At 36.1% G+C, this 15,181-nt stretch overlaps 1 protein-coding gene across 2 annotated transcripts; it reads right to left on the bottom strand.

Moving 5' to 3' along the window:
• Nucleotides 1–3,025: 3,025 nt before the first annotated feature.
• Nucleotides 3,026–7,659, bottom strand: LOC144573341 (sodium/hydrogen exchanger 1-like). Of its 2 annotated transcripts, XM_078323093.1 has the most exons (14): nt 7,519–7,659; nt 6,896–7,129; nt 6,683–6,801; nt 6,451–6,548; nt 6,026–6,085; nt 5,618–5,859; nt 5,449–5,495; nt 5,242–5,308; nt 4,872–4,972; nt 4,673–4,774; nt 4,395–4,533; nt 4,227–4,289; nt 3,948–4,031; nt 3,026–3,551 (listed from the first exon to the last, which is right to left on the bottom strand). In XM_078323093.1, the coding sequence occupies exons 2-14, from the start codon at nt 7,043–7,045 to the stop codon at nt 3,210–3,212; spliced, it is 1,614 nt and encodes a 537-aa protein (XP_078179219.1). In that variant the 5' UTR covers nt 7,046–7,129; nt 7,519–7,659; the 3' UTR covers nt 3,026–3,209. The 2 variants fall into 2 exon arrangements, with proteins under 2 accessions (XP_078179219.1, XP_078179220.1); XM_078323094.1 differs by lacking the exon at nt 7,519–7,659 and having other exon boundaries at nt 6,451–6,541; nt 6,896–7,051.
• Between the last annotated feature and the right edge of the window lie 7,522 nt (nt 7,660–15,181).

Below are 15,181 nucleotides of genomic sequence, written 5' to 3'. Positions count from 1 at the left end.
ACAGAAGTCATAAACCTATTGATAATTAAATTTAAGGATGCTCTCAACCACATTGTTTCAAACCAAGAAAGAAAACAACGGTTTGCGTTGAAGATGAAAGCTAAAATTCTGAAAACACCTTTTAATATCTGATAAAAATCAAACTTTAATTTCTGTCATTTCAATTATTGCCATTAGGAAAATTAAACAACCAAACCAACCTTTGCAGAACTTCTAGTACCTAATTGATGTAAGTAAAGTCCAGTTGAGAATTGAACCGTCCTGTGGATCAATACCCTGAATATACTGCTCGATAGGATTGTAGACTTGCAATCTGAATCGAAAGGTGTAACCAAGGTTAAAAGGTACAGCTTGCTATACTGAAACTTTGTGCATACGCTTTTGTGTGAATAGTTAGTCAGTTCCTGAATTCAATGTAATCTTTTATTGTGCGTTTTGCAATAACTAGTTTAGCAATAACTAGTTTTTGAATTTTCTGAATTCAATGTAATCTTTTATCGTGCGTTTTGTTATCCTTGACTGTTCTAGCTTTTGGTGTTAGAAGTAGGCATATCAAGACATTATGAGATACAGCTTAGCTTTTTGTTTGTAACAAAAACTTCCAAGTTTCTTTAATGAAACGGGCCCAAAAAGCCTTTTATCAAAAAAAAAAAAATTCCAAGGTAATTCCTTATATATATATATATAATCTAATATAGTTTTACAATGATGCCATTGAACTAACTCATCAAGTGTAAGTTCTCTCTCATCTTTTATTTTTTTCTAACTCGAGAAGGATGGTATTGGCTTGATGTTTGAGTTTTCTTTTCTCCCCATAGTAATTTTTGGACCAGCCCGTAATTTTCTTTTTCATCATTTTCATTTTTCTTGTGCCAATGATAGCCAAAATTTGCATAGGGGGGATGGGGGTTGCCAACCACCATTGGTATACAAGTCTAATAAAATCCTCATTTTTGATCCATTCCGAGTCAAATCGAAAAACAGGAGGAGGAGAAGTTACACTTGATTGAGTTTGTAATAGAAGAGGACAGTGGTCCGATCCATAAGAACTTAGATTAGTAAGTGTACAAGGATGGAATAAATATGCCCAATCTTGAGTAAAGAATATCCTATCTAATAAGGCAGATTGTCTGCCATTGGACCACGTAAACTTTTTTCTAGTTAATTTGAATTCTATGAGATAGTGGTCTTGTATAAAATCATTAAAAACTAGGACCAGTCATTTCATATCTTATCTAATAGCATTGAAATCACCTACTATGATCCAAGGTTCTGTCCTATTAACCCTACTTTGCTTAAGTCCCTCCCAAAAGGGAGATTTAAGTGACCTATCTACATGTGCATAGACTACCACTAACATCCATTTTTGCATATCAGCCCTAGATTGCAACACTATTTGCATTGAGAATTGAAACATATTACATTCTAAAATTGTAAATTTGGAGCTAGCAACCCCCACTAGTATGCCACCTGACCTACCCTGTGAAGGCAGCCACTTCCAAACATCAATATAAGAGGAGAGTGCTCTCAAATGTCTATCATTAAAATTATATATTTTTTTTTTTGCTTTCTGTATTTCTACTACATCCACTTTATTATCTCTTAATAAGTCATGTAAGATGTTTCATTTCCTATCTGCATTCATACCACAGATATTCCAATTTAGAATATTCATTTAACAACTAAATAACCCTCTGTTGAGAAATCTAAAATCAAAAACTGATCCTGAGGCATAGTTTTTAATTTGGAAAAAAGCTTGAGCAATAAGTGTATCGAAAGCAGCCCTATCTAAGTGTTTAATGGCCCTAACTATAGCATCTGACTCTAGATCATTAATCCCTATTTTGATGTTATAAGCCCTAAAGAGATCTAATACCTCAGCCTCTGCCAATCTTGTATAAGGAAACGACCTAATTAACGAAATAGTGTGTGTAGTAGTACCTTGGTTTTGAGCTCTAGGCTGTGCCTTAGCCAACATTGATTGAGCTGACCCTTGAGCCCTAATTCTAGTGCTTCTTCTTAGCTCCCCAACAAGAAATTCATGGCGCTTCCTCCTGGAAGTGGTGGTCTTGCACTTGTGGAGTGACAGTGTGAACATCTTTATGTATGACATTCTCTTGTGGGGACAGAGGAGCTGGGATTGGGTTGTTGTCATAAATATGTTGCTCAATCAAAGGCTCGACCCAGTGATTCATCAAGATTATAAAAGCTTGCACAGCTGCGCTAGAGATGTGGGCTGAGTTGTGAGGAGATGAAAGATTGGGGGAAGAGGGGTTGGTTTGTGCATCTGTAGTCATGAGATGGTGAATGGTGTTAGGAATATTAGAAAGAGCACAGATCTGATTCTGATGTGGAGTACTGACAAGAGCTTGTTGCTTGGGAAGGGTGTCCACATGCACTTCTGGGAGCATCCCGATATATTCAAAATCTTCACTGGTATATATTAGTTTGTAATAATCTAGAAATTAATAATATGATAATTTATCATATAAAGCTTTGTTCATGAATTGAGTGATTAATAAACTGTCATTTTGTTGCTTTAAGTATTATTGCATTTATGAATCGTTTCGAGTCAATGACTGAAATTGTAAAATTCATAATTTAAATAGCAACAGCGTACGTAGTATTTGGAAGTGGGTTTTGGTGATTGATTTCCTCTTTTGTTTACGGCCAAAGCCCAATTCGGTGATACCCATTTAACATGTAAGTTGGTGTGTCAAACTCAACCCATTAGCTGAGTGATGTGCCATATAAGCACACAATTTTGATTGGCCCAATACAAAATGTAGAAAGAGTACCATAAAATGTGTGAAGTCAATAAACATATAACAATTTATTATTATAGTACAATTTTCTATAGTTTGGAAGTTGGAACTGCAGACTCAAACATCTGCGTCAGCTTTGATTTTAACCTTCGAAAAAAGAAAAATAGAATGAAGTTTGAACCAATAAATATACAGTAAGTATTTATTTGTGTAGCTCTTTAAAGCATATAAAGAATAACCAAAAAGGAGATGCAGGAAAATACAACCCAAATAACTATACTAATTAACTATTGTTTCTACAGTTAAATACAAAAAGCCAAAAAATATACACGCGACTGCTGCTCTCATACACAAGAAATACAACAAACCGCTATACATACTTGTGTAGCCAAAAAAAACAAGGATGGTTACAGAGGAACCCTCCCTTCGTTCCCAATCCATTCCCTAAGCTAATTCACCATCATGCACACTTCGCTCAGTCGGTGAGCCAGGCACGATAGGCATGAAACCCCTTCCACCAAAAACTGGCCTCATAAATGCATCATCAAATTTGCGCCAATAATGGTGCACAGAGCGGGTCGGGATTGTCAGAAACATGCGGAGGCTGGATGGACGCAGCATATTCTGACAAGTGTTTGGCACAGGCTCCACCTCTTCGTCATTGTTGAGTAGTGGGGTGAATATTGATTTCGGGCTTGGTGGGTCAGAATTAATACTGACTTCACGGGTTAGGTGTCGCCTTGGGAGCATGAATCTTACTAGAGGCTTCGTCAGTATACCAAAGACCTAAAAAACCAAGAAGAAAATTATTTTGGGTAATTATCAGGGAGCAAATTTCAGTTCTATTATTTTTTATGTTCTATCTATTGATGACTGTTAGATATTGTTTCGTTGATGTTTTAACAATGAAACAGACTTCATTCAAGCTCTGAAATTAGTATCTGGCACTGTGCCAGTATAAACTAACAGATACAATAATTTTCTGATAAATTCCCTGCTAAATCAATAGGTTCTACCTCAACCCTTTTTAAGGATAACCCCTCTCAGTATCTCTTTTGCTAATAACCTGCTTTTGTATTGGCACCGGTATTGGTACCATAAACACATTTGATGATTTCTGAATGAAATCGGTGGGATTTACCCACTATTATAAAAGAAAAAATGTATACATAATATAAGTACCAGAGTGCTGAAAAGAACTACAATAATGGTGCTGGTGATCATGATAGCATTGCTCGGCAGTTGTGTGTGCCCCCAAATTGTAAACTGCATTCATTAGATAATTTCTATATAAGCAGAGGTGGTATTTCATATACATTTTCAAGTTAGCATGTTCCTTGTACCAAAGGATGTATACCAGCAAAGGAGAGGGTTCATCTTAGGTCAGACTTGAGACTTGGATTGGTCATTTACCCCATAAAATATGCAATAAAATAAAAGAATGAAATGATGATATCTAACCTTATTATAAGCAAGTGCAATAGACACTGCTCCTCTCATAAGACCAGCCCACCAGATTGTTACCTATCAGAAAAATGAAACAAAAATTCAATCATAAAAGGCTGACAAGTAGAAAGAAAGAACGTAAGGTAGGAGAATAAATGACTAAAATGTAAAGAAAACACTCACTTGTTCTCTGAAAGTAATTTTCGGGCGTCCCGCTTTCTTACTCAGGTTTGACAGATAAGAGAGAGGGAAAACAAAGGCAGCTCTTCCAACCATCAGTAGACCTATGATAATCGAACTTATGCTAACTGCTTTAACGGGGCTGCATACAACCAAAAAAATGTTATTTATGCATGGAGATCTTACGTGACTGTCCATCAAAATTTCAAAATAATCTTAAGTGAAAAATGACAAACAAGGAATGTAAACAAATATCTCAAAAGATATACAGATAAAATTACCTTTGACTAGCAATCCTCCACTTCTCAATGTCTAATGCATCCATGCCAACATAAAGAAAGATAAAAATCTCAGCAATAAACGACATTGTCGCAAATGCATGCCTACAGTAAAAAAAAATGAAAAGAATGCTCAGATAAAAAAAGAAGAAAATATAACATATAACAAAACTAAGCTATGAAGAAGGGACAGAGCACATACTTTGTTGTTATTCTAGAACTTTCTGTCACATTATGCCAGGTATAGTGAGACATTACAATCCCACAGAAAAATACTGTCAGAATTCCACTCAAATCTAATAGCTGCAACACACCAAAGCATTGTTTAAGTCAAAACCCATTTAGGATGGTGCAAATGCAAGGATGAAAACTTCATATGCTCCCTCAAAAATTAAAAAATTGTATTGTCCTTCTGGCTTTTATAAGGGTAGATTTCCTCCAAAGTCGCAAGTTTGGTAGATTACAGAAAAATATGATCAACAGACTTCTCACAAACAAAATATAAGAAAAAGGACAAATAAAAAAGCACTGCAAAAATTTTTATATTTGAAAGCTGAAAATATGTGCATTACTTCAGCCAACATATATGAGAGATAAGCCATCAAGATCATTATGGCCACTTCTCTATCAGTTGAGTGCCTAAGATATGAAATACAGAGAAAAAGTGAGATTACAGTCGCTATAGATATCTTCACATACTAGTTACTTTATTATTTCTTTATTGTACACAGGATAAGCAGTTATAAAATGGAAATAATTGACAAGTCTCATTCACCAACCTCCCAAAATATAACTTCTTGATAATATAAGCACTAAGCAAACCAGCCTGAAATTAAATGGAGTAAACTTCAGGTCAAACCAATATTAATCAAGATATACATGACAATAGCAAAAATGGAAAGAACGATAAATCAAACAAAATAAGATGCATAAATAAGTCAAACTTACAAACAATCCAAGAAGGGTGCTAGATGCAAAAAGGTACAAAAAGTTTCCAATAAATTTGAGAATTATCATGGAGTCCAAATGTTCTAGGTCTAAAGTTTGAATAGCATTAAACAAGACCACTGACGTTGCATCATTGACCACTCCTTCACCAAAAACAAGACTATATAACAATGGTGTTTCATCTTGGTTGAGCACTTGTAAGGTGCACACTGAATCTGTTGCAGAAAAAATTGCTCCAATAGCTGGAAAAGAAATGTAGAGAGAGGGGAACAAAGTAAATGAGCAACTGGCCAAAAGAGAAAAATGAAATGTAGTAAGATCATTTGGATATATGACAAGATAAATAAGAAAGATGATTTCCAAAAGAATTTAATCTGGGTAAAGACATAAGACAGAAGCAGCTATTACCAAGAAAGTCACCAAGTTCCAAGGCTTCAAAGCCTAACCGTTGAAACAAGCTTATAGCACCTGAGAAGTAAAGAAGAAATTTACTTGTTAACTTCTTTAGTTTATGAGAATATAGATTGTACCAGTAACAAACAAACAATCAATACTAGTGTAAACTAACTAGCGAAAATGTTATGGTTTGGATGCACCCATACCAGATGGAAAGTACCAGCATGAGCAAAATTTAATGGTAACAAGCAGGAACCGGTCCTCAAAAGTCTATAGTAGGGGAGATGTACTGGTACTAGCAGAATAACACCTTTCCTTCTATCTGCTGTTAAATTTTTTTTTTTTCAGAAAAGAGATTATATATAACAGCTCTGGTAATGCTTAAATGAAGACATGGTGACCATAGATTGATAGAAGAGAGACAGAAGAAAGAAAACCTAGAGAAATGATAACAAATGATATCAGCGTCCCAACAGCACCAAATAGAACAATTGTCATAAAGTTACGAAAGAACTGCTTCTTTTTGACCTGAAACCTGGAGAAAGAAATTAACATAATTTTCCGAAATTCTTTCTTTATAGTATTGAGTAATGGCACTTAACCAGAACCATGCTATGCCTACCCTGCTATTAGCAACGCGAAATCATAATTAGAAAGAAAGAAAATTACCCGGCATTGAAAATGATAGGAGGGAGCAAATAAATGAAGAAAAGATCTTCACTAAATACAAGAATTTTGGAATTCTTCCCTTGAGTGGTCAATAGAATGACTCCTCCAGTGCAAAGCCCCTAAAATTTTCACAAGTGGTTATTGAGTATATGGACTATTTGCCTTGACTATTGAGAGGAGAGAGAGAGAGAGAGAGAGAGAGAGAGAACTAACAATTAGAAGCGCGGTCACGGATTCGTTCATCCATCTATTCTCCTCTAGCAAATGGCCGATGACAATACAAGCTGAGAGCAAGACGATGAATATATTTATGGAAACAATAGATTGATAATCAGAAGCCGAGAACTCCGATTCCAGCGACATGGCTTCAAAATCTTAGAATTTTGACAGGAGGGATGTACTTGTACTTGAAGAGGCTTTGCTTCAAGCGAAAAGTGGACCAAAGAACTGGAAATGGGTAAATATGAAAATTCAGACTGGGTTGCAGTTGCTTAGCGCAAAAGGTAAAGGAAAAGGAAAAGGAAAAGGAAAAGGAACAGGAATAGGAACAGGAATAATCTAATTCTAATCTAATTAAAGAGAAGAGGAAGTGCCCTCTGGCCTCTGCCCTGCCCAGCTGCCCTGGTAATTCATTATTTTAAGTTTTAAGCGACTACTCTAGAGTTCTCCTCCGATTCTCCTGTTTTGTTTTATCCTCAATACTGGAATAATGTAACGGGTCAACTTGACACTGATTACGATCCGCTTTATGCATAGATAGATAGATATACAATCAAAGTAGCTGGAGAGTGAATGAGAGAGAGGACAAGGGAAGGGATGGAGACATAAAACATTACCTGTTACCTAAGGTGGAGGTACCACGAACACGATAGTTTCTTCCGTTCCTGGTCTCAAATTAAAATCCCATGGAATGGAATTATGGAAGGAACTGCAGCTTACAAAATATCCTCTTCTACCTCTAGCCTCTAGTAGGGGATAGTTGTTCGGTTCCACGTTCCACGAGGTTCATATTCATAAAATATTTCAATTGAATCACCTGGGGAAGGCAAGGCATAAACTGATGTGATGGAGACCTGATGTCAAAATTACTGCCTACTCTCGGATCATGAACCGGTGGTCCGTCACTCAAAACTCAAAAGTAGATCCGATCCATGGACATCGATCGGGTCCACATGTTCGCTCGCGATCGCAAGGATTGGGACACTTGTGGACCTTGTGTCTGTGGTCTTTACAGTGTCGCTCGTCTCGTCTCCCCCCCTAATAAGAGTTAGAGAAAGAACATGACTTACATGAGACACACACCAAAGTACCAAACCACCTAGAGGCAGGCAGCGCAACAAGCTGAATCGCACTCTTTCGTCTGTTGCCGACTCAAGAAAGGAGATATTATATATAATATTATTTCCTCTCTCAATTTCACTGTATAAAAAAATTATAAATTCATGAGACACATCTCTCTAACACCATTTACATCAATAAAATTATAATAGAATTAAATACGGTTGTCGTCTCTCCACTCTCCAGCCCCGAACCCATTTTACTTTTTTTCTTGCTATTTTCATCTCTCTGGCCCAGTCCATATATTTTTCATTTTCTAGTCCACTAGCCCACTTTTCCTTTCTATTTCTCTTCTTTTTTTCTTTCTATTATTTACACTTTCGAGTGGAGATAAATACTTCCGCCCGGGTCCAACTGTCCAAGTCTTTTCAAGCCTATATAGAATTAATATTCCTCTCAAAAAACAATATATAATTAATATAGAAAGTCTCTTCTTTCTTTTTTAATTCGTGCAAACTTAAGTTAAATGGTCTGGATCTAATCACATATCTCACATGGTCTCAATTCGACGCTTTCATCCACCCTCTTTCACCTCCGGTGTTGCCAGGTTGGCAAGTCGGCAAATTGGCCACAAGTGTTCATGTGTTTAAATTTCTCAGCTAACTTGCGAATATTTTGTTATTCAGTGGGAAGCTGGAAAAATAACTACAAAGTGTAGAATATTTGTACTAGCAATTTTTGTTGTTGTTTGTTTTTTTTGTATTTTTTTTTTTTTTTTTGAGATAGAAAAACGGAGATCTTAGTCTTCCAATTTTCATTTAATATCTATAAATAATCTCTATTTAAATCCAAACTCATAATTTCTTACTCAAAATGTATTGTCTTTTTTATCAAGAGATCAAAGACTTATTCTTATTTGTAATCGAGACATAATTCTGTAAGTTTCGAGCTCATGATCTCCTATACAGGAGCAAAGACATATATGCTTACCATGGCTACATCACCTAGATGCGGGCCTCCTTCCTGGGGGCAGCATCCCCTATTGGATTTTTCTATATATATTTCCTGGAGAGAGAAATTCATTTCTCACACTTAACAACTCTATCTCCTAGGCCAGAGCTTCTGAACTGTGAGTTTATTTTTTTTTCTCTCTTTTTCAATTTTTTATTTTTTTCATTATTTTAGTAATTAATTTAGTTAATTTGCAATTTTAGGTTTCTTTGTATACTCAGGCCAAAATGGCTACTATGGTATCTGTTTACACTGGTGGTGAGGTTTTAACAGGCCCTAATGAGGTTTTTTATAGTATCGTGCTTGTTTATGTGATACTGATAATGCCGAGTACTGATTTGGTGGCCCTGGAATCAATTATTGGTCAGAGCCTGAGATTGGATCAGGGTCGGTATGACCTTGATATTCAGGCCAAAATTAGCATGCCCATTGGTTCAACACAAATCTAGTTCCAACTATTTCCTGTTCAGAATGATGGAGTCTGGCAGATACTATACAACTAGACCATGAGTTTTCCTTAGGGTGGGTACAAGGTAATTGAATTATATGTGGAGGTTAACCGAGTCCAGCGTCCCAACCCCCTTGCGAGTGCTAGTCGGGTTAACTCAACATCCTCAAGCCATGTCCTTTTTCAGATTAACATACCTTCTAGTAGTGAAGCCCCAGTTCAGAGGGATCGACCGTCTAGTAGTCGCCCCCACCGTCGGTCCCGACCCCAGACTAACCAAAATGCTAGTAGTCAATCCTGCCCCCAGATAGACCATCGTTCTAGTAGTCAGACCACTCATTAGGGTCAGTCTTGTGATCCAAATTATACCGAGGAGATGATGGATCCGAAAATACAAGAGGCAGAGGAAAATTAGGGGGATGTTGATCTTGAGTGCATTAGCGATCATAGTGACCAGGAAGATACCAGGCCTATGCTCGGGCAGAGAAAATTCAAGATGGATCGTGGGTTTTGCATAATGAATCGCGAGTTTGAGCAATATTAGCAAGGGCCACTGGTTACGGTACACAATAGAAAGTATTCAGATGCCCAACAAAACATTATTGTCATGTGGATGCGACAAGAATAGATCATGCATAGTTGTCGGCTGCTATGGTTGCTGATTGCATCGCCGCACACATGAGAAATGATGTGGATTTGAGTATCAATGCTGTCATAATCGCTTGTGCACAAACGTACAATTGTCAAATACTGACGTACAACGAATTGTGGTGTGGAAGGGAGTTGGCAATTGCCCGCCAATTTGGTAGTTGGGAGGGGTCATACGCGCTTATAGTCCACTTGTTGGAGGTAATTAAGAGAAGAAACCCAAGTACTATATTATTTCTTTTTTTTCAACAACATTGACTAAAAAAATTACACTAAATCTTTTTTTTTTATTCACAGGTACATTGTTCAATGTTACCTCATACCAACCGGTGAGCTTGGACCTTACATGTATTTTAATAGGGCGACTTGGGCATTTGGACCGTGCATAAATGCTTTCCAACACTTGAGACCAGTCATCACCGTCGATGAATGTTTCTTGTTGGGCCAGTACAAAGGTAATAAAAATCAAAATTCAATAGGAATTTTTTTATTCGCAGGTAATCGATAAATTTGCTCTTTTACACATTAATTGATGGTTTAATACAGGTAAATTGTTGATTACAACCGGGTATGATGTAGAAAATCAGCTTCTCCCATTAGTTTTTTCTCTAATAGATATAGAGAGAATTTTGAAGATTATGCATGGTTCATGCTGTTAGTATGTAATAATCTAGAAGTCAATAATGCAATTATTTTATCATATATAATTTGTTCATCAATTGGATGATTAATAAAATGTCATTTTGTTGCCTTGAGTATTATTGCATTTATGAATCATTTCGAGTTCATGACTGGAATTGTAAAACTTCATAATATAGATGATATATACTCTTAAAAGCCTCTAACCGAGGTAATTAGCAGGAACATTAATTGACCACTACAAGGTTAGTATGTGGATTAAAATATGGTTAAGTTTTACAAACCATAGACAAGAGATGTCATTTTAATCACATAGATACATGTTCCATGAACATGGTATTTGACAAACCCCGAATGAAACATTAAATAGAATTGTGTTCATGTCATTAATGTTTTCATTCAGTGTTAACTTCTAAAGTATGAGGTATTCATCTTTCTTACATAAGAGATGTATATGTGTGAGTGTTGTCTAACGCTATCCGTAAAAGGTAGCTATAACGGTGGCACTTCGGTATACATAACTTATGCAGAGGAAGAGGTGGTCTACCAAAAGTACTGTTGTCCCTCGTATTTCTATACGAATAATAGTATCACTAGGCCCCTTGATAGTGTAAGGTTATTTGCTAGCGGTATGATTACAAGAGTAATCATATTTGATAATCTGCTCAAGATCAAGAAAATATTAAGTTTGCAAGGATGACACACACCTATCTTGAAATCGATCTGATAGCTATGAGGCAAAAAAATTCACACAAGTAAATAGTTTACTGGATCGTGATATTGTACAGTACAGCATTATCTGTGTAATTGGATGGTCATAATGCATTCTGTCAGGTGCCTCTTATGATTTGTAGAAGTTAAAATAATTTTAATTCTATTTACTAACATAACACAGATCCTATCGGGTCACATCGTATAGGATGTAATCGGAGAATCTTATTGATTAATTATAAATTGATTATGATTAATAATAAGAAGGTTATAATTAATTATACGTGATATAATTAAATTATAAATGTCATATGGATGACAAGCAAAAATAATGGTTAATTTATAAGTGTGCACGACACGTTGTATAAAAGTTACCGAAACAACAACCGTAAGAAATATAATTGTTCAGAATAATTATATGGATATAAAATGGATTTTAAATGTTAATTATGGATTAATATTTTGGGCCAAAAGCCCATTAGAAATTAAGTCTTAATTAGATTTAAAAGCCCAAAGTCAAAGCTCAAAACAATTCAATACATAATAGGGTAAGGGTATTTTGGTAATTTTCTTTGAAACCTCCTTACTATTCCTAGCCGACCCTATGGGTTATAAATAGCCATGGGGTGTGAGAGAGAAAGTTATCAATTCACTTGATATCGTGTCTGATTGATTCGATAATCTATTTTCTCTCTTTCTCGTTTTTCTCTCCCAAATAGCATTTCGATTAGAAAAGAAAGTTATACGTAATCCACGTATAATCTTGCAGATTGTTGATTAGTGTTTTTATGAGATCTGTGAATAGTATTTTTACGAAGATCACGGTATTTCTGTTTTTGCATATTTGTGAATCAATATATATAGCGGATTGTGAATAGTACTTTTACGTTTCCCGTGAATAGTATTTTTGTAGAATATAGCGATTTATAAAATTTATGGCAAAATAAATAAATTGCTCTCTAGTTAGTCCTGGTGGATAACCTATAGAGGCATAAAACGTCTGGTGCTTCGAGACGAGTCGGTCTTCATTCCAATAGGAATTTGGAAACGAGGTATAAATGTTATATTAATTTATTTAATTGTTAAATAGATTTAATTTTTAGAAATCAATCAAGGAGTAGATCTTTAAGTACCTGTTCAGCAGCACAGATTAAAGCTCCTTAGGCTTCCTTAATGTCTTAAGTGGGCCGAACAGTGGTTCCTTAGACAGGCTTAAAGCCCATCTCCTTAGAGCTCCTTAGATCAAAACGTTAAGTCGAGCATCTGCCTTCCTTAAGAAAATGACCTCCTTAGAGCTCATTTTAATCCTTTTTTTTACTGTTTTACCCCACATCTTTCAATTGTTTATATTTTCTATCGTCTCTCTCTTCTCCTTTCTTGCACGCTTCCTTAGTCACACAAAAATGAAAATCATTTCTCTCGGTCTCCGTCGCGATCTCACCGGCGATGAACTCATCATTTTGATACCACATGGAGCTTCACATTAAGGTGATCTTCCAATTGAGATCCATTTTGATTACTTTCGTTGCACCTTTCGCATTTTCGTTGGACAACTTGGTGTAGGAGGCGAAGACGAGACAGAGCCACCACCCCTTGCTCCGCCGTCTGCTTGTGAACTCTGAGGTTGGTCAGTATGTGAGTTAATTTATATATGCAAGGCTTGCTGCCTTTTGTATTGTTATGTCAACGATCACTTGATGAATGCAATTTCCTTGCTTTGAATGAAATTTAAATGTGCAATTTCCTTGTTTTTTGTTGTTTTGTGAATGGTTGCTGTCTCGTCAGTTTGAATGAATTAAAATGAAGACATGGTTTCATGGCCAAATTAGCTTGATTTTCTTTGCTTTTTAGGTTATGTCTTGTTTGATCGATAAGTTGAGGGACTGTAGAAATCTTGTACCATGCCGGTACTAACCTTGTTTGGATTCTGGTATCATTTTCGTAGTGTCAGGGGCCAATTTGCGAAATGCAAAAAATTATCATCATATTTTCATTTCATACTTTAAATTTCTCAATGATTTTTTTCCTTAAGAATTTGGTTACTATGCAATATTCAAACTCAGTTTCTTAAGTTTCTAACCTCAGATTTTTATATAAGAAGGTATTTTACTAGTTGTATGAACAAACAAAGAAGTTGAGGGTAATTTAGTCTTTTTGTTTATTTTATAGTAAAGTACATTTTTTATTCACACATTCTACATGCTTAATCCAGTGAGTTGTTGCCGAACACTCACTCCTTAGTGAGGCTTAAATTGTTAAGCTTCAATGTCTTAATCCATGCTGCTGAACACCCTCTAAAGGATTAAAAAGGCTTTGTCAAGGAAAGACTGGAAAAGGAACTTTCAGTGGTCTTTCTGACGTACGTCTTTTAATCCTTGTCTTGAGTTAGAAGTAAAAATTTTGTTTTACGGTCTTTCCGCAACTTAAGCCTAATCAAAGGGTAGCACCAATACCCAACATATGTAATGGTTGAGGTGCAATGTAATTCGCTCTAGGTTAGTGTGTGTCATTACTAATAGGGGCAATGGTATAAAAAAATGTTTAAACATGATGATCTGGGATGGAACGAGAAAGATGAAGATCAATGTGTTCACTGTCTTTGTACTATTCACATAGCAGAAAACATAAAGAACAACCAATGCAATGAGATGGCAATCAAGTACTTCAAGATATGTGTGGCGAAGAGGAAGATGAGGAAATATGAGCAAAGAATGCAAGCAATGGGGGGTGTATGTGACCGTGCTCTCAATTGGCTAGACAGTGTGGGTAAGTATCTGGATCAAGACCATAACAAGTGTCCAAAACCATGAAAGATATTCCAAGTGTTGGATGGAGGTTACCCTTTGGAGAATTATGATGACAAACAGGGCCAAGTCGCTAAATAATGTCTTCAGGTCATTTCGTATGTTACCGATAGCAGCAATAATTGAGGACATATTTTATAAATGTCAGCAATAGTTTTCGCAAAGGAGGACAGAAGCGAAATTTGAAGCCAACTAGGTCAACAGTTCTCATTTCGTATACACAAGGTATTTTTATTTTTAACTTAATCTATTCTATTTTTATTAAATTCTTTTAAAAAAATAATTTCATCAACTTTTCGTAGTTGATTAACAAACGGTGCGTGAGGTCAAATGATATGAAGACGCTGGGGGGATTTGACAACTTGAATGAGTTTGAGATAACATCCACACAAGAGAGAGTTCATGTATACATGCCCGACGCTTCTGGCCGGTTTACCAAGGTGAATTACAAATACACGATGGTAATCACGGATAAGAACACGGTTACAAGCACATGCCAGAAGCCGTAATTAGACAGATTACCGTATTCTCATGTTCTGGCCGTGTGCCGTCTTCGAGGCCTCGACCCTAGCAGGTTTGTGCATCACTACTACCATATCCAGACACTGATCAACACATGGAGGGGTGAATGGCATGTGTATGACAATCAGTCGGAATAGCCAAAAAACGACGACCATGTCCTTGTTCCAAATGACAAAAATATTACTTTGGGTCGAAGGCGACAAAATAAGATTTCGATGTGGTTGGATTTACTACATAATAGGAGGAGAGGACACCAAGCCGGCCGAGATACACAGGAAAGACAAAACAGAGCTGCTCGAGATGCACAAGGTAGTTAATTCATCTTTTTAAATTCAATCCCAACTTTCAAAAAATTTATTAAGACTTAATAATAACAGTATTTTTTTTGTTTGTTAATTTTCAGCTTAAGAGGCAAGCATATTATTTAGGAGTACTTTT

This window comes from Carex rostrata, chromosome 21, assembly GCF_964058835.1.
Source record: "Carex rostrata chromosome 21, lpCarRost1.2, whole genome shotgun sequence".
NCBI classification, from domain to species: domain Eukaryota; kingdom Viridiplantae; phylum Streptophyta; class Magnoliopsida; order Poales; family Cyperaceae; genus Carex; species Carex rostrata.
Note: the sequence above shows the minus strand (reverse complement) of the source record. Positions and strands in the feature narration are given on the sequence as shown.